The 27192-nt window shown below is 37.8% G+C and overlaps 1 protein-coding gene across 4 annotated transcripts in view; it reads right to left on the bottom strand.

The window, feature by feature from the left end:
* Positions 1 to 27192, bottom strand: part of PHF20L1 (PHD finger protein 20 like 1) — a 64127-nt gene that overhangs the window by 5715 nt on the left and 31220 nt on the right. For 2 of the 4 annotated variants that reach the window (XM_042461950.1, XM_042461951.1), the window contains 11 exons: positions 26157 to 26239; positions 19785 to 20037; positions 15352 to 15537; positions 14949 to 15155; positions 11545 to 11601; positions 11023 to 11127; positions 9525 to 9689; positions 8499 to 8680; positions 6258 to 6357; positions 4207 to 4402; positions 710 to 1079 (listed from right to left, as the gene is read on the bottom strand). In XM_042461950.1, coding sequence (XP_042317884.1) covers positions 710 to 1079; positions 4207 to 4402; positions 6258 to 6357; positions 8499 to 8680; positions 9525 to 9689; positions 11023 to 11127; positions 11545 to 11601; positions 14949 to 15155; positions 15352 to 15537; positions 19785 to 20037; positions 26157 to 26239 — 1904 coding nt within the window. The remainder of the gene's footprint in view (positions 1 to 709; positions 1080 to 4206; positions 4403 to 6257; positions 6358 to 8498; positions 8681 to 9524; positions 9690 to 11022; positions 11128 to 11544; positions 11602 to 14948; positions 15156 to 15351; positions 15538 to 19784; positions 20038 to 26156; positions 26240 to 27192) is intronic. The other 2 variants (XM_042461952.1, XM_042461953.1) reach the window with 2 other exon arrangements.

Below are 27192 nucleotides of genomic sequence, written 5' to 3'. Positions count from 1 at the left end.
TTTAAAATTTAATTTAAAAAAAATATATATTTTCAAGCCATGGATGACTGAATCTGTGGATAAAAAATTTGTGGATATAGAGGTCTGACTGTACACATATGCTACTCCATTAGCTAGGTAGATGAGCAAAAAACCAGAGTAAAGGCTAAAGTTCTTGTGTACAAAGACTACAGGAAAGGCTTTATTGCTTCCAATCTCTGCTTGAAAACATTTGTAGAATATGTAGGGCTGAGATGCAGCACAAATAGAAGTGAAGATTATTATTTGTGCACCAAGCCAAGGTGTAGCAAGCAGTGAACTGTGGTGCAATTCTGGGTAAGGACCAGGAGGCCTGGTTATGGCATATGCTACACCTTTCTCTGCAAACTACTAATGGCTAAACAACAGAAAAACACATGTAATATAGAATATGCCCAAGTATCACAAACTTATGCTTCAATTTGTAGCACTTGTGCTAACAAGGGCTAGCCATTACTGTCATAACCAGAAAAGAGTCAGCATATAATTTCGTTCAGCTCCCTACCCAAAAGTAACAGTATCATGTGATTTGGAATACATCTGCTTTTAAGTCAAGAAGCAACAACAAAGAGCAGTGCAAGATGGACAGTCCACTTCAATATGTTAACTATTTTTAAGATGCTGCAGGACATTCTGTTCCTTTTGCCTTCCCAGTTCCTGGAAGGTTACAAAGATGAATAGGTATTTTTACCTTATGGCTGAAACCATCTCCTTTAGATGAATATTGTAAACAGTTTTTATCATCTAAGAGAAGCTCCTGATCATCTTCAAAACTGCTGGTGTCATCATCATCTGAGCTCACAGGGTCCACTACTGATTTGCAGTCCGGACCAAAACTCTGGGGTTTCTGGTAACTGTGCTCGCTTGTAATGTACGTTTCTTCCATCTTTGGGGGTAAAATAGGGGGTTCTTTATGGTTTTGACCATGACACGTCCTTTCAGGGGGATTTATGGTATCTGGCACAGCCAATATCCTTCTTTCTACTCCAAGAGTTATTTGGTCTTGATCTTTTCGCACACCTGCACAAGCCCACAGATTAAGGTCAGGATGATGTTTATTCCTGGAAAGAAGACAGAAGGCTGTAATGTCAAATGGGAACAGAAATGAGTTCAACTGAAATCATAGTATTGATATAATGGGTGGCATCTCAAAAAAGATCAAATGAGTATTAAAATAGCTGATATATTCCTGTGACAACCATGTGGACTCAATTTGTCTTATAAGAAGTTCAGAAAAGTTACTTCTTGGACCACAACTCCTTGAATCCCAACATATCCAAAAAGTAACTTTTCGAGGTTGTCACATGAGTAATAGAAATAACTGACTAGGATGCATCTTTTGAAACAGGAATAGCTTGTGTCACCACAAAGAATGTGAACTGGAAAATCACATGGGTTTGGTGAACTAACAGTGGTGTTTGTTTTCTTGAAAATAAATCTGAGGTATTGTGGGCTTTTGGCCAAACTCAAATTCTTGTGTGCATGAAACAAAGGGCACTGCTGGACTCTTGTAATTATAATATAATGGAATACTAGCTGTCAACAGTATGTCACATCAGCACTTTGTATGACACTAAACAAGCTATCTTGTCCCCCACTTTGTTTAACATTTACATGAAACTGCTGAGAGAGATCATCCGGAGACGCGGGGCGCGGTGTTATCAGTACACTGATGACACCCAAATATGCTTCTCTGTCTCTCCGACTGATGCAGTGACTAAGGATGGACTCTCCTTTGAGCGCCTGCCTGGAGTCAGTAATGGGCTGGATGAGGGAAAACTCAGTCTGAATCCAGAGAAAATGGAAGTGCTTGTGATAGGTTCCCCAGGCCCGGGGAAGGAAGTTTATCCACCTGTCCTGAATGGGGTCACACTTCCCCTGAAGGACGAAGTTCTCAGTTTAGGAGGACTTCCGGACTCGTCTCTGCAGTTGACATCTCAAGTAGATGCGACGGTCAGAAGTGCTTGCTATCAACTTCGGTTGATACGCCAACTGCGACCCTACCTGGGCCAAAGGGACCTTGAAACTGTGGTACACGCTCTGGTAACCTCTCGTCTAGATTTCTGTAATGCGCTCTACATGGGGCTACCCTTGTACCAAGCCCGGAAGCTTCAGCTAGTACAAAACATGGCAGCCAGATTGGTCACCAGTGCATCCAGGTTTGACCATATAACACCTATTTTGAAAGAGCTCCACTGGCTGCCTATTCGCTTCTGAGCACAATACAAGGTGTTGTTTATTACATATAAAGCCCTATATGGCCTGGGCCCGAGTTATTTGAGGGACCGCATCTCCCCATATAATCCGCCCTGCACACTCAGGACGTCTGGGAAGAACTTGTTGGAAATTCCATCTTCCAAACATGTTTCTACATCCCAGATGGCCTATTCAGTGGCGGCCCCACAAATTTGGAATGGTCTCCCCGAGGAGCTCTGTCTTGGGACCTCCCTGGTAACATTTAAAAAGAGGCTCAAAACCTTCCTCTTCTGTCAAGCCTTCCCCCCTGTAAAATGAAGATGTGTATTCCCGTTCCCATCGATTCTCTGCCTTACCCTGTTGAATGATTCAGATTTTGTATAATTTGTATTAGTGGATTTTATTTATTTTTATGAGATGTTTTTAATGGTTTTTATATGGTCTGTAAATCGCTTTGATCTATGGAAAAGCAGTATACAAATAAAATTTATTATTATTATTATTATTTAAAAATGAGCAGATCAGATCAAAACATCAGAAAACAAAAAGCAACACACTGAACTCTAAACGAGAAATTACCATTTCCCCCTCAAATCTGGCCATCCTTGTCATTTCAGTGTCAAGGTTCTTTGTGAGCATTTTGCACATATATTGAGATAAAAGGAGTAAAAGTCAACAAGTACCCAGGCTCCTTAACTCCAATAATTAATGTATACAAAGCTAAGGTTACACCTATGCTTTTATATGCAGTGGAAGTATGGGGTCTAGTAGTAGAGCTATCCCAGTCTCAACATTTGAGAAGCATTAGATAAAAGGACCTCAGTAGCTGCTGTTAGAGCCAAATTAGAAATTTACTCTATCCACTCGCAAGCTAAAATCAGAGTGTTTAATTATTGGTGCAAAATTAATGAAATGGAGCCAGACAGACTCCCTAGATTATGCCTATTAGAACAGTTGCACTCTCATCTGCAATCTTCATGGTCTATACAACTGATAAACTTTATAAAGAGCTGTGACTCCCCGTAGCCTGCAATATGAAAGATCAAGCAAGAAAGGGTGCAAGACAGAGAATCTTGGACATTGTGGCCCAAGAAGATATAGCCACTCTCAGCAGGGTAGGCAATTTAAAATGGTTGAACCGATATAAACGGTCCTTTCAAATGCCAACTTACCTAAAAATACCGATCCCTAAACAACTCAGAGAGGCATTCACCCGAGCTAGGTTTGACCAACTTGATACCATAGTAAGACATGGGAGATTCCAGGGTATCCCTAATAATGAACGAACTTGCATTTATGGTGACCACGAAATTGAGGATCTAGCACACATTTTGTTTAGATGTAATTTGTACCAACAGGAAAGGGACCAATACCTTGAGCCCAATATTCTGGGATACTCACATCAGAATATCATACTTTATGAGTGGACAAGATTCAAAAATATCTATTGCCACAGCTCGGTTCCTTCATAAAGCATCACTGTTGAGATCTAGATATGTGGGGATGATTGGTGTTAACTGTAAGGGTGATGAAGAGATTTGATATATGATGACGGATGTTTTATGTTATTTCTACCTCCCATTGTAATTCTGTTTTACTTGCCTTGGTAACTATTTTACACATTTCTGTTCAATTGTGTAACCACTTTTATTCTTACCTGTTTATTTGTATATCTTTCAGTACATATTGTATATTTTTAGATTTGTATAGTTTGTATATAAGCTGTGCATGTTTAGGCTATTCATACGTATATATATTGTATTGTGGTTATTGCACTTAGTGCACTATATTAACATTTTAAATATGTGTGTGTGGCATTGCTTGTATTACTAAATTTTGAGTATTTTGAAATGGCCCTCGGGCTATTCAATAAACTTGTTTGTTTGCTCGAGATAAAAGGGAAAAAATATTCCTAATACCCAACACTGCAAGAGAATTGCAAGGTGAGCAAAGGAAGAGAAAGTAATCTGTACCATCAGAGCACATACTTACTTTAGGATCCCAATCTTCAGCTGTAACCCACGCAGTATTTCTGTAACACCGTACACATCAGCCAAGAGGTGGTGTGTTGACACTATCTTTTTGGCATTTAAATGAGAGTAATTCTCTTTCAAAAATGACAGGCCACACATATGGCCATTATTCAACCAGTCTTTATCATAGTGATATTTGGCACTCCATCTCTGACCTAGAGACAATGTGAGAATAATATTTTATTATGCTACAATAGTAAAAAAAAACAAACACTTGAGGTCTACTTCTTCTGTCACAGAGTGAATAATCACACTGGGAAAAGGATATAGAAGAGCTGGAACATACACATAAGTGTAAATATGGCTGCAATTATAAACATTGGGGAATCACTTCATTTGTTAATCAGGAATTAAATCTTCCTTATGCTATTCACACAGCTGCCTAAAACCCCTAAAGGCACCAGATTCAATCTGATATTGGAAGCTAAATAGGGTCAGCACTGGTTAGTACTTGGATGGGAGACTGTCAACCAATACCAGGTTGCTGTAGGCTATATTTCATAGGAAGGAACTAGCAAAACCACGTCTGAGTATTCCTTGTCTAAGAAAACCCTATGAAATTCTTAATGTCACCATAAGTCAAGAGGGCACCATTCACATATGAGTTTTATTTGTTTGGAAATCAGATCAGAACAACTTCAAAACTGGAGGAAAATATACAAAAATAATTTTCTCAGTTAATGACACAGTATTCCTTGGCATATATTCTAAAGAGACTTATTATTACAGAGAAGTTTTGCTCTCTTTATCAATTTTCTCAACACAGGGATGTTCCTAGATCTTCAGCTAAACTCAGAAGCCCAATTTATGCCACTGGCTTTTTATCAACTGATGAGACAACTATGCCCCTGGTGATTGTCGTTCATGCCAGTAGCTGCAATAACTTCCTTTGTACTCCAGGGAGAACTGAATGTGGCATTTTTGTGGCCTAAGCAACACAGATGTAACATACTTTAAAGGTTATCCCTTTGTACCACTGCTGTGTAAGATCAACCAATGGCACCTTCTTGAGAAAAACATCTGGATACAGAGAGTTGGTTTTGATGATGGACTACATTCCTCAAGTTAGAGGACTCTTCCATATTGGTAAGGTAGTAAAGCTGAAGCCTGACCATTTTCAGAAGCCTTGTAAATCCAGTCTAACATTAAGCTAACATAAGGAATGGGCTTGTCGTTTAATCTTACTGAAATGCAGTCTGTCTCAGCAGAATGCATGGAATTTTAAAAATGGCCCAATGTCCTGAAAACAATGGACTAGAAATTGTAAATAAAAACAGCAAAAGAGAATAGGTGTCAGCAAAACCCATCATTAAACATCCCTGATGAAGCAAAACAGTAAGGATGCACAACATTGTTTACAGAATTCTGAAAACAAATAAAAGAAAACAACCACAAAACCAGTCATGAATTTTGGCTTTGTGAATGGACACATGGAGCCTGAGCAGACAGGAAGAATATCATGGGCTAAGCTCATGGTATCTTGCCCCTGGCTGTTACAGAGCTCATGGTATCTTGTCTCAGGCTGTTACAGAGCTGGACAAGCTTTTACCATTATGCCAAGGACCTACTGCTGCTGTGCACCCCATACTGACCATCACCATCACATCCATTCTGAAGGTACTCACTACAGCCCATAAAGGCAGAAAAGGGGAGCCTGGCTACACCCACATGGCCAGGTACCCCCTTCATGGAAGGGGCCTTCAGGATGGATACAACAAAGGTGGCAGGTACAGAATATGTGGGGCCATCCTAAAATCTCTGCTGCAAACAGCCACTCTTTCTGAACTGAATTAAGGCTCCTTTGTGCTGCGATCAGTCCAGGACCACCAGATCAGCATCTGGACTTGCCAATCCCAGCCTGGGGCCAATGGCCTGTGCCATTTGGATAGGATAACTCCAGGCTGAGGAGAACATGGGCGCCCCTCAGTATGTAAACAAATGGAGAGTGGTGACTGCATCAACATTACAGAGTTTAAAGCATCAGAATTGATTTTGAAAATTTACTCATACCAGGTGGGTCCCTGCAAATGTAGCAGATGTACTGCTCTGGAATGCTGTCTTCAAGCAACCCCATACACACACTGTGCTGCCAACACAGACACTCTTCACACTGTGGTGACAATTAAAAACAAACAAACAGAAAAGACAAAGAATGAGATAATTAAACATTGTTGTAACGTTTTTTTGATTAAAAAAATAAAACAAGAAAGAGTTCTGCTAACCTACATTTTTAGTAAAATGAGCTTTGATAAGGCGGGATGCAGTATCACGACATCAGAATTAGAAGTACTATGTAACCTTGGGTCTTATGACTGTAGTAATAAAGACTGACAAACAGTATGTCATGTACAAAACAAGACTCTCTCTCAGTTGGAAGACTGCACCTGAAAACCCATATGAGAATCTTGTGCATCCAAGAAACACAAGCCAGCAAGACCATGAAGATGAAATTACAAGCATTCCCCATTTATTTGACAGGTTAGGGACCAGAGTACCCCAAAGAAAAGCAGAAATTGTTGAAATGTGGGACACATTGTTTTTCTTTTTTCTTTTTAAGCCTGTGAATGCATTTTGGCATTTGCAAGCTAAAAAAAACCTGGGTTACACATTTATGGCTACAAAAAAATGTTCAGGGATTATAAAATGCTTCTGGGTGATGACAACTCTCTTGGCTTCCTAATTTAGGAATGTTATGAAAATCATTCACTTTGAGCACCAGGCAAGACTTGCCTCCAAAAGCGCTGGGTGTGTTCTTGGAGGAGGTCGGGGTTGAAATCTATTTGGCAGCCTGTCCCTGCTGCTCATCCTAGGATCCTTCTAAGGTCATTGCTAACATAAACTCCATGCTATCATTCACTTCAAGCAACAGACAAAGTTTGCCCCTGAGAGCATGGGCCATTTTTTTGGAGGAGAACAGCAAATGTGTTAAGCAATGGGCTTCAGGACAAGGTTGATGTCTACAGAGGATGCCTGTGTATGATTTCATATAATTATACTTACAACTATAAAATGCAGGAAATAGCTTTTAGGCAAGGACAGAATAAACCTGCTTTCCTTCTGATAGGCAGCTCTCAAATCACTATTGTTGCTTTGTTCAGAGCCAGAAGGCAATGTTTCATTTATTGTCCAAAATAGAGTCAAATGTGACTCTGTCAAAGCCAAAGGTTCTTAGTAAACAAAGCTATCTAATTTATCTTGGAACAAGAGGCAGAGAATTCCTCAATCATCTCTCCCCATATTGAACAGGAGAAAAAAAATATGACCACAAAATGAATAACCAACCTTTTTGTGGATTTTTTGGGCTATGTGGCTATATTCTAGAAGAGTTTATTCCTGGCATTTCACCAGCATCTGTGCCTGGCATCTTCAGAGAATGTTGGCATGGAACAGTGTGTGTGTGTGTGTGCGCGCGCGCATGCACACACACACACACTCTCTCTCTCTGTGTGTGTGTGACCCTGGGTAGGAAGGAATGATTTCCATGTTTATCTGTGTATTGTTCTATTGTTGAATGGCAAGGCTTCAGAGTGGGATGATATGCAAAAAGGATTAGTGTCTGTTTAGAGATCATTGTCTGCTGGGAAAACCCCTGGCCCTAGGTGGTGTTCTTTTGCATTTTGCTGGGTCCTGATTTTAGTGTTTTTCAGGACTGGTAGCCAAACTTTGCTAATATTCAGGGCTTCTTCTTTCCTGTTGTTTTCTTGGTATTTGTGGATTTCAGTGGCTTCCCTGTGCATTCTGATCTGTTGGCATGGTCCAGAATTTCAGTGTTTTCAAATAGCATTTTATGCCCATATGGTTTATAACATGTTCTGCTACTGCTGATTTTTTCTGGTTCCTCCCTACCCAGGGTCACACAGCATACGTATACCCCAATCTCTTCCATGCCAACATTCCTTGAAGATGCCAGCCACAGATGCTGGCGAAACGTCAGGAATAAACTCTTCTAGAACATGGCCACATAGCCCGAAAAACCCACATAAAACTGGATATCGGCCATAAAAGCCTTCGACTTCACACTGAAGAACCATTTTCTGTCCTTTTGGAACATTCCCCATCTGTTGCCCAACTCTGTCTAATGGTAGGGCCTGGCCTCCCAAATATATAAAACATTTCTCTTTCTCTGCAGGGGAAATGTACATAGACTGAATCAAGACACAAGGGTAACATAAAGCAGCCTGTGCCAAATCACAGCAGCAGTTTTTAGTTAACTGTCACATAATGTCTGTTTTTAAGCAATGGACTCCTTACCTGAATCATGAAGCCATTTTCTTCATCCATTTCACAGATACACCTGACAATTTCATTTATTGTATCATCTTCATCCTGGGAGTCTTCAAAATTAGTTGAATCAAAGTCCTGATTATACTCATCACCACTCAGCAGCAAACTCTCAGTTGAGGAGTCCTCCAAAAACTCCATATCAGAGAGGTCTGAAATTTAAATTGAGGGAGGGATAACTGTTATAATGATATTTGAAAAAATGGGTAGAACAGGAAATCAACCTGAACAACAGTGTCCTCTATTCAAAATGTCTTTAGATGGTTTCTGGATAACACAATGATTGCCTATTCTGCAAAAACAATTGCCATTTTATTTTATTTATTAAAAATTAATAAACTGCCTTTAGTTTAGAGTATTTCCAGGCCAACAAACATTTTAAAAATCTAAACAAATCTACAAATCTACCAAAACTTCACAAAATGATACAAGAAATGACTGCAGCACAATCAAAATTAGTATTAGATAAATACAAGTGCTGCAAGATCCATGATAAGGCAAGCTTTTCTGAGGACACCCACTTTATTCCATAAGGGTGAGAACATCAGGAAAAGAGTCCTAGCAATCAGATAGGTTCATATAGTGTTTGCTGAATACTAAACTAAAACAACAACAATTTAAATACTAAAACACCAGAATCATCCCAAAAGCTTATGAAAAGGTTTTACATAGTTTCATAGGAAAACAATTCCTCAAACTTTCTCACAAACAAAATGCTAAACCAATATGGGAAGAGGACACTGTAAAGAAACACTGGGAAATGCACTGTGTTTATCCATTAGGAAATATTTAGCTAGTACAATGCAAAGCATGAGCTCAGATACACAATGGGTTCATCAGCTGTGCTCAGGCAAGACATTACCTGGAGAGTAGTAGTCACTACATCAAATGGGTTTCTGGAAGCTTGACACATATTTGCTAACATCCCAATTTCCTGTCAGTAAACATGAAGTGCCTTTATAAGAAACTGAATAGCATATTGGACAGAAAACCTACTTTCACCACTAAGGTCGACAGAAATAATAGCCCTTGGATACTGATATGGTGTATTCTTCTCCGCTGTTGTGCTTCGTAATGTCAGTGAGCTGCCAGATGACTTGGTGAAAGGAGAGGAGCACCTGTCCACATATTCAAGAGAACTATCCTCAAAATCAGAATAATCTGCAAAGTGATTACAGAACATGGTTATGCTGTACCATCTGTCTTCCAAAAATTGTAAAATTATCTTCAAACATACACGTTGGAACAAAAATTCCTGGTTATATAATATTAAACTCTTGCCCCTCTCAGAAGTGTCAGCACTTAGTTTCTTACATGACAAAAATTAACTACTTTAAAATGAGCCACATGCTGCTTCATGATGAGAAGAAAATTATTAAATTTGCAGATTGCGATTAATGCCTAACAATCTTACAAACTTGGCTATCTCTTCACATTTAGAGAAGTGATGAATCATGGCAGTGTGACTGACTCATTCTTCCTTTTCCAGTTTCCAGTAACATGAAAAAGCAGTACTTGTACACTGCCACCATATGCAGCCTCTAGCTGGTATCGAACTCACAACCTTGCAACGGTGAATGAGTGGCTGCAGTACCGGCATTTAACCACTGCACCACCAAGGCTCCTATATTTGGTTTCTGTGCTAGATTAAACATCTGGGGCAGGAAAGTTCAAGAAGCTGTTCAGCCATGAAAACCCTCAAAGTGACCTTGGCCAAATAATATTCTCTCAACTTAAGAGGAAGCCAGTCACAAACCTCTTCTAAGCATATCTTGCCAAGAATACCCTGTGGTAGGATCATTATAGGTTGGGAGTCATTTTGACAACATACAGCTGGCGCTTTGTATCCATGGATTCTTTATCCACAGATTAAAGAATCCATGGCTTGAAAATATTCTATAAAAATATAAATTCCAAAAAGCAAACCTTGATTTTGCCATTTTATATAAAGGACACCATTTTACTATCTCACTTTATTAAATGGGACTTGAGCATCCACTGATTTTGGTATCCACAGGGGTCCTGGAACATAACACCTGGGAATACCAAGGGTCTTCTGTATAATCATCATCTAATGAAGTCACTGATGTCCAAAAGACAAAATGTCCGGATGATTAGACAGGAATTCCTAAGACCAGTCCACTTCTGTATAAAGGGCAAACATTCAGGAACAATCATTTGATCGATGTTGTATATTTAAAATACAATGGACACAAAACTAAACATATGATATTCTTACATAGTGACACATGAAACTGAAAAACCACTTTTGCAATAGATTGCACCTCAACTGAACTAGCAGATACAACTACCAGAAACAAAACTAAGGACAACTTTTGATTTTATGAAAATCAGGGTTGTATTGAAAACCCATAAGATACGAATGTTAACTTCATACCCCTGATACTACAGACAAAAAAAGCAAACGTTTGTGGGATTATTTTGTGGAGGGAGGGGAGAGAAAAGTAAGCTTAATATTGTATTCTAATTGTACCATGCTGCTTTGATTTCTTCTTTTTCTTCTTCTTCTTTTTCTGTTTTGACTTATGATCTTTTTCTTTCTTCTCTTTTTTTTCTATATCTTTCTCCTTCCTTTTACCTAAATTGCAATTGGGAAAGATATTTATTAAACAAAACACAGCAATAGCAAAAATAATACAGTAACACCAATGCTTACAAACCCTAATTTTAACATCAGCAAATAAACAGCCATACATGGCAAGAGAGATAAGCTAAAGCACTTTGTCCCTGCTGTTCAAAACACTAGTTACCAACCTTGTATCCTTAAATGTCTTCCTTCAATATGCATATTTCAGTCTCCAAAAGTATATAGTTTAACATATAAAACAACCTGCCAAGCCTAAACAGAAAAAACCCACCCTGATTGCCTTAAAGGCATTAAAAACAGATGAACACTTACATCTAAAAGAATATTAAACAATAAAAGGTAAGTGATAGGCTACGCTCTTGTTCATTGAACATTTTGCTTAAAATATATTATTATTTTTGTTCATACCAAGCAACGACGAGCATCTCTCTTCCAACTTTATTTTTCTCTCTGTTTTCACTGTTCCTATGCAAGAAAGGAAATGGAAGCTTAGCATAGGCACAACTGGTGAGAGGGTGTTAATTTTCTTGGTTGCAAACACTAAGTAGTAAGGCATCCTACTCAGATGCTGATGTTAAAGGATGATGTATAAAGAGTATGACTTGGATCCAGATTCATATCTGTGCAATTAGAAGGATGCCCTTCTTTCATATGTTATATTTATTTTTATTATTTTATTTATATACTGCTATTCCTTTTTTAGATCATAGCAGTGTACATACACGTTAAAAACAATATAAAAACAGCAAGAACTATATAAAAACAGCAACAACCCTCCAACCCCCTCCCAATATACAAACAAAAAGTTGTGGTGATCCTTCGATGGATGGAGAGTCTTTCTTTGACTTCACCCTACACCATCTCTCACACTGGATCAGAGGATCCACTACTCAAGGGAAACTGACAAAATAATTTCCCTTTTATTAACAGAAATAACCTAAAAAACCCAATTCTGCACAGAGGATTTAGGGATCCAAATGTGTTGCCCTTCTGAAGCACAAGACAAGAATCACAACCTAAGTGAATCATGCATGCATAGGAATCCCAGGGTGTGAAATACAAATTTTATATATAAGTTCATTATATAGATCTAATTCCAAATATACTGAAGATACATTTATGCCTATGGAAGTGTCATCAACCCTGGGTTAACTGTGAAATCTATTACTTGAAGAACTTCAAGTGTGTGAAGTAAGTTAGGCACATCCAAAGAGAACTGCAAAGCTGAGATCCTTGATGTGCCTCATATCGATTATTTCCACCTGAACACTGAATTCACAGAAATTTATTCCCACATTTCGGGGCCTCAATGGCCCTTCAATTAACCTGATTTGACAACCCTGGTTCATAGAAAATAACTTTATTGTCTTCTTAAGCTCTTCATCACAGTTCTGCACATCTCACTATACAAACTTCACATTTCATCCTAATACATATGCCATAGAAGTTCCATTTATGTATCTAGATCTGAAAATATCAAAGAGAGACATAAAGGAAACAAATAAACAACCTCTCCCCATCTTATGCTCATTATTCCTTTGAGTAAGTGCTAGATTTCTGTGTCTGCTTTTTTAAGTCAACCTGAAAACGTAAAGCTGTAGAGTAATTAATATATCTTGGAAGTAAATAACTAAAAGTTCATTTGCTTTGTCTATGAAAAGCAATGTCAGTTTATGTCACCTTGTAGTTACCAAATTCAACTTAGCAGTGGTTCCTTGAATGTGATTATGACCAAACTTGCATGAGATCATCAGCACTAAAAAGCTATTAAGAGAGTACTAATTTAAGATTTTCTGCCCAGCATGCCCAGCATAAAGAGGTGTTAAGAATGAAAATGACCAGCATGGGAAGAAATGACTCCTGCAAACCAGCACAGCAGATAAGACGTTCTTTCCTCAATACTCTGTTTAAAAGTATTGTTAGGCAGAAAAAAATGTTGTTTTTTATTTCAATCTGTTCTTACTATATTAAACAATGTGCCATTTAAAGTGGCAGAAGGATATGTCATCTTTTATTTGGCAAAAGACCAAGAGTAAGATTTAAAATACTGCCTACAGCACCTGGTATTTCCTGGCAGTCTGCCATCCAAGCAGTAACCAGGGCTGACCCTGCTTGGCTTCCAAGATCAAATGGTATCTGGTGCCTTTAAGGTATTTAGGACAGACTGAAGTCTCCTTATGTGTTCTCTGTTGCCTATTCTTCATCATCTAGGGGGTCTTACTAGACCACAAGCTAAACATGAGTCAACATTGTGATGCAGCAGCCATACCATTCTAGGCCGCATCAATATGAGCAGATTGGAGAAAGTAGCAGTGCCACTGTATTCTGCTTCTTCAGACCTCATCTGAAATACTGCATCCAGTTCTGGGCTCCACAATTCAAGAATGATATTGACTAGCTGGAGTGTGTCCACAGGAGAGTGTAATTGTTGTTGTGTGTCTTTAAATCATTTCTGACTAAAGTGAACCTATCATGGAGTTTTCTTGGCAAGATTTGTTCAGAGGGCTTTGCCTTTATTTTCCTGAGGCTGAGAGAATTTGAAATGCTCAAGGTCACCCTTTGCATTTCCATGGCTCAGGGGGATTCAAATCCTTGTCTCCAAATTTATAATCCAGCACTCTAACTACTACACCACAAAGGCTCTCTTAACAGGAAGATGACTAAGACAGTAAAGGTCTGGAAACCAAGCCTTATAAAGAACACCTCAGGGAGCTGGGTATGTTTTGCTTGGAGAAGACTGAGATATGACATGAATGCTAACTTGAAACATCTGAAGGAATGTCACATAGAAGATGGAGTAAGCTTGTTTTCTGCTGTTCTAGCGACTAGAACACATGCAACTGATTCAAATTACCAGTGGATTCCACCGCAACATCTGGAAGAATTTATTTACTTTAAGAACTATTCAACCATGAAATAGACAGCTTCAGAGGGTGGTGGACTCTCCTCCTTAGGAGGTCTTGAAATGAAGGTTAGATGGGAATCTTCAGAAGTGTTTTAGTCAAATAATCTCCATGAAAGGGAACTCAACTAACCCTTGAAGCCCCTTCCAATTCTATGATTCTATTATCTTGAATGATTGTGCATGTGGCTGGGCTAACATCAGCCAAGCAAGTCAACATCTGAGATTTAAGTGAGTTCCAACACTGTTACTTCAAAAATTCTCCAAATGTGTAAACAGGATCATGGAGAACTACTTAATATCAATGTCTATCTCAAACACAAGCACAATCATGATTAAAATTAAAATGGATGCTTTGGGGGTTGCCAGCACACAGATTTAAAGAATCTTAGCTCCTTGGTGTACGTACCTAAGAATGTTGCAAACATAGGGTTATCACATTCACATACTGGATTTCTAGTTACTACCTGCTGGGGATACTTTAGCTGGAAAGTCTGCATTTACCGGGTTAGACTCAGTGAGGCCCCTTCCAACTCTGATTTCAATGGGTTAGAGGACTCATCTACATATTTTAAATACTCCTCATTCTAATTGAATAGAATGTGATCTAGCCATATACAATTAGCAGGTCTGGCTTTTTTGCCCCTCCCCCCAAAAAAATTCCATGGAAAAAGGCTTTGAGGATGGCTGCACATTTTTGGCAGAGGGAGGGTGAACAGATGCAAATTTGCATAGAAAATCAAGACAATTAACTGTCAATGCAAATGTGTGAAAATGTACATCAATTTGCATAGTACACTTGGATGTAGACTACTCCAGAGATGTACATTCAGAAATATTACAAGTGGTCTAGAGTTTGTTGTATGACTCAAATATATCTAACGTACTCTCAAAAGGTGACAAATTTTACCTGATGCTACTGGAACTATTTTGCCATCAGTTACTGCCTTATAAGAATGACATACAACCATCTGATTATCTTCCTTCTCTTTACTGGAGAGGTCACTGTGGAAAGCGGTCTCGGTGGTTAATAATGCTGAAGTATCCAAGTTACGGCTTAAGTCAAGAGGAAGACCCAGTCCACGCTTCTCAAGTGACATATGAGCAACATTGGGAACTATGTAAAAGAAAGAACAGAGGATTAACTACAGCAAAGCACTGTGTTTTTTGGGATTGCTGAGTTACACACAAAAAATGACATAAATCTCATCTATTGGTCAAGCGTTCTTGTTAGGTGCAGAATGTCTTGTAAGAGTCTTATTTTTAATACTTGGGTTTCTCTCTGGTTCTTTAATTAGATTGAAATACATTACCCTCCAGTAATGCTCGCGGCTGATTTGGGACATTGATGGAGAACACTTTTCCATCAGTGACTGGAGAGGGAGAAGGAACTTTTTCTAGAGAATCATGAGGCAACGAACCAGTCAAAAATCGTTGTGATCTTCGTCTCCGCTGGCTATTTTTGAAGGATTTAAGGGCATTCACTGGTTGTGATGGACCTAAAAAGAGACCTTGCATGTTCATGAGGTAGATACAGATCAATGACTTACTCTAGTATTTTATAGATGATTGTAAGAAATCTGTCCTAAGTGGTTCCCATCTATCCCAGTGCCTCCTTCTTTAAGTACAGGTTGAGCCTCCCTTAGCCAGAATTCCAAAATACAAAATACTCCAAAATTGTCCACATGGGTGTCTTGAGAGGATACCTTTGCTTTCTAAGGGTTCAGTGTACACAAACTTTGCTTCATGCACAAAATTATTATGTATAGAAGTACATCCAGGCTATATGTATAATGAGGTGTACATGAAACATAAATGAATTCCACATTTAGACTTGGGTCCCATCTCTAAGTTATCTCATTATGTCTATGCAAATATTCTAAAATCCAAAAAAATCTAAAATCCAAAACCTCTGGTCACAAGCATTTTGGATAAGGGAGACTCAACCTGTATAAACAAGTGAGGCCTATCAAAATGCAGAAGAAAAATTTTGGGAAGTTAACCACTGAGTATAATCCCCTTATAATTAAAAGTTTATTTGAAAATAAATTGTGTGATTGTAGTTTGTTTATAAACAAGAAGATCTTCCACAAAAAAAGGTAAAGATAATTATTAATAAATCAAAGCTCACTGATTGATGTTTTTTCTGACCCTTAGGTCCTTTCAACTGTTTGGTTAAACTTTAAGATGTCGAAAGTGCAGAGTATACCAAGTCATAACATGCCCAGTTTAAATAAAAATCAATAAACACTCCATTCATAAGTCTTTCTGTTCCTTCTTCTATAAAATAGTACTATAGGCCTCCCTGGAAGATCCATCATGAATGCTCTGTGGGATCTTTCTAGAAACTAAGAAAAACATTGTTTTTCTTCTTATTATTAAAATAACTTATTACAGTTATTTTACTTAGTTCTGTCATAAATGAATTAATTATAAAACCTAAATTATGTTTTGTTTCCTTAATTGTTGCATAAATATTGATCATGATTTTAATTGCTTGAAAGCTTTCTGAATTCTGCTTGAATTGAAGGAGGGAAATATGTATTAGGTCAAATCTGTGTTGGGTTTTTTGTTTATTTTTGCTATTTTAGGATTTGGTTTGCCCAAACCTTTGACTTTTTTAAAAAATAAAAGGCCTGTATGTACTCACAGACATTTTGTATGAATTCTTTTTGTGACATATGAAGATATAACTGTTGGTTATACCTGTATATCTGGGACTTATTGTGACAATGTATCCTGTGTATTTTTGCACAACTGCCCTTGGTCTAAGTGCACAATAGCTCTGCCACCTTGGATGCCATTAAGTTTCAGGAGCATGCCTAGGCAATTTCTGGTTGTCCTGCCATTCCCAGAGACAAAGCATCCTCACTCTGGAGATGAAGTGTGTTCCTTCTCCTGGTACATTAGGGCAGCTAAAATGAACTTGGTTGCATCCCACAGCAGATTAGCAGAGGAAGGAACAAAGCTGCAATGGTTGAAAACACAGAGCTCCAACTAAAAATCCCAGCTGGTGTTGTATACCTGGGGAAGTAGTTAAGAAGGATATGTGTCTGTCATCCAGATGGCATAAATATGCTGGCAAATTATGTTCTAACAGTATGCTGGATTTTGAATATTATATGCAATTCTTGCCTAATGTAGACATTATGGCAAAGGATTTTCCAAAATGATTATTTTATTTATTTACAGTATTTATACTCCGCCCTTCAGCCCTAAAGGCTCTGCTCAACTTTAAACATTTTTGTTAATATGCACTGTGTATTTCCCCCTAAACTATGCAATTCTATCCACATAGTGCAAATGTACAAAAATAAACGAGCTCTGATTTGCATATTTAAACATGTGACAGTAGGCATGTTCATAGTAAAAAGGGGACCAGAGGATTTTCACCCTATCTCTAATAAGAGTGTAAGCAATGCTCTAACAATATGCTTGAAATATAAACATGGTGTACTGGATCCAAATTAAATGGTCATGGCTGCATCTGCACTGCAGAAGTAATGCAGTTTGGCTCCACTTTAACTGCCATGGCTCAGTGCTATGGAATTCTGGGATGTGATGTCTGCGATATATTTAGCCTTCTCCTTCAGACAGCTCTGGTGCCACAATAAACTACAAATCCCAGGATTCCACAGCACGGAGCCATGGCAGTTAAAGTGGTGTAAAACTTCTATTTCAATGTGACTAAGGTGTAATTAGTAGATACTGGATTCAATGTGGCATCCTCTGTAATATACCAAGGAATCATTAATATAAAGCATTCTAGTATCATTATAGCACTCACTAAGCAAGTCCTAAAATTAGATTATTAGCTCTGGAACATTAGAACTTTGCTTTTTTGCCCAAGCTCTCTGATAATGCAATATTTTATGCTTACTAGACATCTTGAAACAATATCATATTTATGGATATATGGGTAAGTAATGATAGATCTGATTTAGCCACAGAGATATTCATGTGGAAGTTCTGTGGGACAGGAACAGTCATATAGGTCCTTTCGGTACCATTCAAGTATTTGGATGTTTTATTGAAATGACTACAATGGGACCAATCCATCTAAATTAAGCATTTTGACACTGCATTAATGTACATGGAAAAGTCTTAAGCATATGCTAAACTCTTCCATATGGCACATAATAAAACTTTAATGTTTAGGAAAGAAGGTACCCAATGTAGTTCATTTCCACTTATCGACATTCATAGAACCACTTCAAAAATTAAAAGGAGTGATTATCATAGGTGAAGTGGTCTTGTGATTTAAAAATTGTTTGGGCTTAAAAACAAAAATGTGAGAAAGGGAAGGAAGACTTCTACAAACAGTTACATTATCTACAAAAGGGAACCATCTTAAGCAAACCTAGATCAACATTTCCAGATTAAACATTTTCAATATTCTGCTAACTTTCAACTTTAAAAAGTGCAAATCATCCTCAGTGAAGGTTACTTACCGACATCATGTGCTATTGCAACAAGTGTGGATGGTAACATTTAATGAGGGAAGATTTAGAAAAATTACACGTGAAACATTTTGGTGCAAACAGAAAGAATAGTTCATTTAAGTAAACTGGTTCTCCCACCCTCTTTCTTGCTCAGATAAGAATGCTAACTGCACAATTCAGCCAAACCTAGATTTAAGTCCCCTTGAAATCAATGGAACTTATAACAATGTGATTATAGCTGACTGTATGTTAAATTATCTTCTGCTGAATACACATTGTTAAAAGAAAAAAAAAAGCTGTTTTCATGCTTCCTTTTGCCACTTTTAACAAATGAAGCAAAAAATCTAGGGTAGTGTGTAACAGAACCCTGCATTCTCTAGTTCATTCCTCTACACAAGAACCCACATTCTCTAATTTCAAGGATCAAGAGAAAACTAATGTGGTCTGTCTGATACATTATGGGGAAAAGAGAACACTATCTTCCTTTCTTTACAGGTCAAACAGATGCACATCTAAAATGGCAGACATTTCATTGGTTGGAACTTTCTTGATGTTCTGCACATTTCCCAGGCCTCATCTAAGCCTCTTGTAGACTCTTTTCCCAGAAAGTGGCCTTCATACTTGCTTCCTGTTGCACCAGAACTGGAAGAAAAAGATTAACACAAAGGATGTAGCTCCAGCAGGTGCATCATGCCAGCAGAATCTTTCCAAGAGAGGGTTGGGGGAAAGAAAAGGAGGGAAGGGACAAAAACATGAGAGTGATTTGTCTTCTCTTTTTGAAGAATTCGGTCCTCCATCAGGTCAGTTGTAGACTTTGATGTTTCATGTTATGTGAAGAGTTGTGCTCTTGGGTTGAATTTTCCATCAATGTGCAAGGACATTTCTACAGTGCAATTTCATATGCCATACCATGTGCTTAAAATGAACAGTTATTTCAGTTTTGCATTGGGCTGTCACTGGAGCAAATAACAAAAAGGTGCCTCCAGGGAGCTCTGCAACCCTTGCAAACTGCAACTAAAACTCACTGATCTTTTATTTTCCCCTTTTGGGTAGTCAATGTGCAAGAAATTACTAAGATGGATGCTAAATATTCTTTTTGGGCAGCAACTCTGGTGTGTTCATTCACAAGACTGTACTACCCTAGGTTGCAGTTTACTTGTATTTCAATTTCTTTTTTCTTAGAAAACCGAGCTAGTTATAAACAAGTCACATTCAGAGAGAACAATAACATTCCCAAATGATAATTACTTGCCAATATGACTGTAATAAATAATTATGGTATGTTTTAAAATGTCTGTGCTCACTAGTTTTATTAATCACAGAAGAAGGAAGCTGGGAGACCAGGGTCAAATCCTCCACTCGTATTAATTCTGGGGAAATTGGTGATTTAAGGGGCTTTATACACCCTGCAGAATCTCCAGATTCTTGTTTGCATTTCTTGCTGCGAGCCTTTCCTGAAGACAAAGTTGAGGACAACAGTGCAGATTTCTGAATGTTGGCAGAACTGCTAATATCAGCTTCATTTTTTTTCTGACTTTGAGGCTTAGGTGATATCTCCTGAATAAATAATAAGAAATTGATACTTTTATTGCAATTTCTTCATAGCAGCTCTTTTATTCTACTTTGAGTTGTTTTTTTTTTAAAAAAAAGAATAACTTTAATATTTAACACAATAGCACATTTTCAGGAAAAAAACAAACAAAGGGTTTTTTTTTTTTAAAGTAAGAAAGTCAATACTGTAAAAGGGACTCAGACAAAGACCATCATCTCAATCCAGCAATCTGTTTAAGGTAACTGGCACAATGATATGCCTCCATAGCTCTCTCTCTCTCTTTGAACCGATTATTGATTTGTTTCAACCAAGGAAGGCTGATCTGAAAATCCATGCTTCTGCAAGTGCAGATGGGTTCACTCTCAACAAAAAAGAGATAACTGGATCAGGATGCAAGGCTTTAAACAGCTCTTCAGTTCTCATACTGATTCCTCCAAAGATCCTAGTATCTCCTTTACAAATCCAAATTTTGTCTTACTTCTATCTTATCATAACCAATATAATAAGGTCAAATAATTTGCTTCTAAAAATTAAACAAATGCCCATGCTTCCCCACAAATTTTGTTCAGTCTGAATACAAGACATGAAGAGGTCAGCAGAGTCCCTTTACTATTTAAAACCAACAATGATTTGAACTGTTTTGTGTTTTTTCAGCATAGCAATTTGGATGTCACAATAAGGATATCACAAGTGAAAAACTTGTTAATTAAATTGTCAGCTCTACCAAAAGAAAGAAAGAAAGAAAATGAAAGAAAACTGTAACAGCAGTAGGCTTATGAAGATGTGGGGTGGGGTGGGGGGAGAATAACACATTTTTAAATGTGACTGTCTCCATAGTTGTCCATACATAGGTGTGGGGAGGAGGCAATTTTAGAAACACTGGCTTTTTAGGTTTATAGGTAGAAAAATATTTTCCTTAGCATTTAAACATTGTTCCATCTACCACATAAGATTATTAAAGCCCTTTGTGAAATCACTGGAGAAATTCAGGGATATATTGTATTTTTAAAAAAATAAAACACTAAACGTCACAAAACAAACACATTCATAATCTGAGACTCTTCTTCAACTTTGAAAACTTTGTATGTAAGAAAATCATTTTGGGTATTGAATGACACCATTCTTTTTCAGTGGGTCCAAACATTCAAAGTAACATATCAGGAACAGACAACTTCCAAACCAAACCAGGTAGTCTTCCCAAACCATACACCACAATCCTCCGTATCAGTAGCAGAATCACTGGCTTGGGGTAGATAGTAAACAGGACAATAGCAACAACCATAAAATGATTTAAAGTTGTGTTTAAAGTTCTGGGCTCCAAGATAGGACAGGGTGCATTTGCATCTGTACAAAACCCTGGAAGGTATCCACTCATGGTCCAAATAATAACAAGCCACACTTAGTGTGATTCTGGAAGTACCACATAAAGTATTGGAAGTGTGAAACATCTTCCTCAGTTGTTATCCACCTCTTATCATTGAACCAGTTATTCATGCATACTGAGCACAATTATCTCAAACAAACAGCAGAAGAACTGTAGAATACATCTATGCTGATTAAGAAAATTACCAGAAATTCATTAGAGCCATAAATTGTAAATAAATGATTTTATTGTTTATCTTCACATGTGTGAAAGACAGCACTACAGCAACCATTACTTTCAAAGTTACAAAATTATTTAAAACAAGATTTTAAAACTTGTTCTAATAAGGTGCTTAACCTCTTAACAAGGACAAAATTAAACATTAAAAAAATACCTTAATGAATGTTATTCATTCATCTAAGCAGATGTTGTTCAAAGGTAAATACAACATGGCCCAACCCTAATACAGTTAAATAGATTACTGTACCTGCATTGTGTAACCTGAGGGTTTAGGTTTAGAACAGTTGTAAACCAGAGAGGGGGAAGAGATTAATCAACAGTTAATAAGACTGTTGACCCTGAAGGTCTCTTTCACATTACACTTTTTTAAAAAAACGAGACACATTTTAAACTGTAAATGCTATAGACTGTAAATCGCTTGGCCATTGCTAAGCGATTCTGGCCCAGGATAGATGTACTGCTGTCTTTTCACAAACATGGACTGTAAGTTTGAAGACAGCTTCAATGAATGAAAACACTCCCTTGCCCCATTCAAGCATTAACCATGGTTTTGTTGTATATGCACTGACACCAACTATCAGGAATGCTTACCAGGATGTTTTTTAACCATGGTTTGAAATCCTACATAAATTTATTAGCAAGTTCTCTGGTCTAAAAGGAAACCAGTTTGCATCTGTAAACATGTAACTTTAAAACTGTGACTAACACCAGAATAGGGCAGAGACTGCTCTGAAGCATTCATTTCTAACTCTCAGTTATCATGACATTGTTTGCTTAAAGCCAGTGATACATCTGCACAGGGCCTCTGAGGTCTTTTTACTCATCCATTATTTTTTTCAACTGGGTTAGTAATAAATGTTATTTTAATTTCAAAAATTGCACAAATTCATAACTTTTCCTACTCAAAATAGGAAAGCTCAAATTTGGTTTCTAGACACTTCAAAAATTACATAATTTAATTTTTTGCAGAGAAACATTTGGTGGGCTGTAAATTTGCAATATAATAACTTGATGTAGTTTTGGTAACTTCCAACAGAAATAGGAACAACAAATTTTAGTTTAAAATGTACAGTGTGCTCTATATTATGTTGCTTACCAAAAATAAAAAAGGTAAGGAAAGTTTGCAAAATTGACATCATTTCACTGGCGACTCTGCTTGGTGAGTTAAAAACTGCACTGCTGAAGAGTCGATAAATAAAATGCATTTAACTCTTTTGTTGCATCTCTGGAAGTAGCACACCGTGGAAGGAAACTGGCTGCAATATTTCAAACCATTTCCTAGGGTATATATACACAGAGATACTACTAAAGATTGTTTTTCCATTGTATGTTGGCAGGCACATTTGGTGAGAAATATTTTCTGCTTTTCATTACTATGGCCTGGATTATGTAATTATGTAGACTAGTATGTTGAATTACAGTCTGTACTTTGTAAGGAACAGGAAATTGTGTGCAGAGCGGCAAAGCAATGCATGAGAGACACTGACTTAATGGCAGAGGTTTTACACTTTGAGTGCCTTCCAGCACCTCTGATTTTATGAGGTCTAAAATTGAACAGGTAGGTTGCAGTCAGCAGCCTTTATCCTTAATATATACAAAATGTAAGAGCAAAACTACACATTACATATATATATGTGAGTTTGCTACCAGAAAAATACAACTCCTGTGTTGTGTTCTTCTGCATAACCCAAATTTTCTGTAATGTACAGCTTACTACATGACCCTCTGGCATTTGCAATGTGTGTTTTCCTGTCATTGCTAGCAAAAAGTCAATGCTCTACAGCAAGGATAGGGAAAGGCATATAGAAACCAGGTCGTATTGATCTGAAACAGCAATCTTAGATAAATAGGTTATGATTGACAACTGGGCCGTGCTGAAGTGCCACCACCATACACTTTTTAATGTTTGATTTCTTTTCTTTTTAAGAGATGGGGAAAGAGGAGAAGTAGAAAGCAGATAAAGAAAACAAACAAACAAACAAAAAAGATGGGTGAGAACATTTTTTTAAAAAATCACATTTGACTCTCATCTTGCAGGATGGGACTAAAGATGCTTCTTGGATATGAAGGTTTGAAGACTACTGAGCCAGACATTATTCAGATGGAAAGAATTCATCAATATCAGGCTGCTATTTTTGTTGGAAGCCTTGAATTCTTTGCAGATTGTGGTACTACCCTTAGAAGCTGTGCTGTATGGCAATATACGATCCACTTTTACATAGAAATATTGTGACAACGCGTTGACAACACAGTGAGTTAAGAAATGGCCCTTCAGGCCCAGTCAAGACTTATAACTGAACCCTAGTTTAGTGATCAAGAACAAATTGTGAAATCATACTGATTGTTTCCCAAAATAAACAACCCCTATACAGACACAGAGTTTTGACAGCTGCCAATCAAAGTTAAAATGAAAAGAGGGACCTGAGAAATGAGAGGAGTCGCCAATATCATTTTCACCTTGCTGGTAGTCAAACACCTCACCAAAACCAGTTGTCAGGGGCAGGGGGAAATCTATACAGTAACATGACTTAACATGGCTTAATTCCTAAACCCAGGTTCAGTTGTTAAATCTAAACCAGTTGTGTAAAAGCCACACGTACCATAAGAGTGTGCTCCCAGGACCAGCAAAGAGTTAATGGGGGGGGGAAGTATTTGCAATGATGACGTTGCTTGTATAGATACTTTCAATCTGATTAGGGGTCACAGTGTGAAAGTAAGTTTTCAAAAAGGGTTGGCATGAACAGAGTGGTTGAAAAAAAGCACTCTTTAAAGGGTGAATCTTTGAAAAATGCTACCCACTAAAGACAACAAAAAAGCCACATAAAAAGCAATGTTAATTCTCTGATCTGAATAAATAAACATATCTTTAAATTTAGGTTTCTTTAGCAAACCTTTTGGGAGAATTCACCAACACATAAAAACCCTTCTTTGAGCCACTTATGCCTGAAAAGCGCTGAACGTGTTGTGGGCACAGCCACATGGTTATTTATGGACATGATTCCAGTGCACACCAAAATCCAAACACATGCGTCTGTGACTTCACTGTATGGCTGTCTCCACTCATTCACATAGCAGGCCAACAGCGTTTGGAGGACCACTGCAGGAGTTTGTAGCCTATATGAATGAAGTCAGAATTACACAAAAACAAATGCTTGCTTTTTGTTTCCTGTTGAGTTCAAAAGCTTCAAAAACAGACAGGATGTCACTGCCTACATCTTGTAATTAACCTGCAAATGAGTGGTTCACATGTTATACCCAAGAAAGGGTAGTGTGTGTGTTTGTCTGTATGCAAGCAGGTACCAGCAATCTCTCCCATGATACTGGGAAAATGTAGTGTTACTTGCATCAGATACCAGAATGAGATTGCCTGGACTGAAGGTATTTATCCTTTAAAAGAACCATCCGGTCCCAGCATGCTTGAACAGACTGTGACCTATACTGAGTTTGCTGATTGGGAAAGTTCTCATCACAAAGAGCTACAAGGTAGCAAAAGTTCAATTTTGCAGGCTAGAAAGACTTCCATTTCCAAGTTGGAGGTTTTGATGCTCTCTGACAGTATGTCAGCTTATCAATTAAGTGCTCAGGCTGTCATCTCACATAGTATAGTCAGGCTACATATTATTCAACACTGAAAGTAGGAAAAACTACAAAACTTTAAACAATGGAATCTTAGTATTCTAGGAAATGGAACAACGAAAGGGAGAATAGTGTGCACATGTCCATAAACCCATAATTAGCATTTTTCAGACATGGGCTCATTCCTAGAAGCCATTCCTATGTGTTAACTGTAATGTAAGCTGAACCTTCAAGCATGGTTAATCTAGGCCTGTTATTAGTAGGCACAGTCATGCACAAAATGTCAGATAGAGAAAATTCAACTGAACAGAATAAGCTAGAGAGTTATGTGGTTGCATCCACTTTAGATGTGGACTCAAACCAACCCCCTATGATGTTTCAATGTCTCCTTTTTCATATTTATTAAAAATATACATCCTAGCAAAAAAAGATATGGCTCATTGAACAGTTTCATAAAACACATACAAGTTTACAACACCAATTCTTACAAAGAAAACTTCTTACAAAAGAAGTTTTGCTAGATGTCAAAAACCCTGTGTCACAACCACAAATTTAATTTGTGTCAAGGGTCTTCTAAGCCACTTGTGGGCAATGTTTCAACTATAATGAAATTGTACCTGGGGACAGACATCTCTAATTTTCAAGATGTCTGTTTATTAAAATAATGATAACCATGATATGGGAGACCAAGCTGTTCAATTCTAAGTGCACAGAGTAGAAGTCAACCCCTTAAAGAGGGACCTGCTTCCATGTTATGCAGCCTTAGGATCACAGACTTACTTTCATTACCTTCATTTGTATGCAGAATTATAAACACACAAATAGTTCTTTAGTCCCCCATCACTTTCTGTCTGGCAGGTTAATGTGAACATCATGGACCTGATATTTCCCATGGTACATTCCAGTAGGACCCTTGCAAAAGAATCAAACACTACAATTTCATACCTGCTCCAAGACTGGAGCTGCTTGTTTGGTATCTTCCTTTTTTTCAGCACCATCTGCACTTACAGCTTTGGATGCCAACAAGCCTGAGAATGAAAAGAGAACACAGAGAAACAGGATTTTAAAATAATCCTATTTATCATTTTATTGCACTTCATTGTTCAGTGATTCAGATCCACTATGGCTAAAAAAAAAACAAAAAAAAAAAACCCCTACACACTTTACTTGGCTTCATGGGGTATTTTCTGAGCCCCACAAAAATTCTCATATAGTTCAGAAGACAAAAATACACCATGTAGGTTCATCCTACAATGTGCACAATGTTGGGGTAGAAAGGAGGCTAAGGCATAACAACTCATCATCCAGAGACAGAACACACATGTTCACAAAGTGAAATGCTCTGCCTAAGCTAACAAACCTCTTTTCAACAACGTATGTAACCACTTTAATTGTTGTGCCCTAAAAATACTATCACTGTTACTTTCATCTGAAAACAGAACAGAAATCCTTGCTGAAAACTGACCATGTGGAAATGGATAAAAATTCTTAAGATATTCAGCTGTTTTCAAGTATTTGTGGAAGACCCAGCATTAATGGCACTGCTGAGTAATTACACACCCATAACAAAATAGTTTTGTTCCTTGTGCCAAGAACTCTACAGACAAGCAGAACATGTCACTCAGATGGCACAATCATCCTTGCAAGCCAATTTTCCACCAGTAGTGCACTGCCTATTGAGTTGTTTTTCTATCCATTGTCCTAAGGTAGTAACAGAGAGATGTGGAATCTATGATTTATTCTGTCAAAAGGAGGAAGCGTGCACTAAGTCTTTTGTTCTATGTTACATGCATCTGAGGAAGTAGGCTGAAGTCTAAGAAAGTTCATGCTACCAACGTCTTTCTTTCTGTTAGTCTCAAAGGTGTTATAAGATCCCTTTACATACTCCCTTACGAGTGCACTAAACATTTTCATTTTGATCACTGCTCTGAAATGGCAGTGCTGTGACTAGATGTTATGAGCAACATGTTGCCATGTTGCT

The sequence above is a fragment of the Sceloporus undulatus genome, chromosome 4 (genome assembly GCF_019175285.1).
Source record: "Sceloporus undulatus isolate JIND9_A2432 ecotype Alabama chromosome 4, SceUnd_v1.1, whole genome shotgun sequence".
Lineage (NCBI taxonomy): Eukaryota > Metazoa > Chordata > Lepidosauria > Squamata > Phrynosomatidae > Sceloporus > Sceloporus undulatus.
This window is presented reverse-complemented; position numbering and strand designations above follow the sequence as displayed.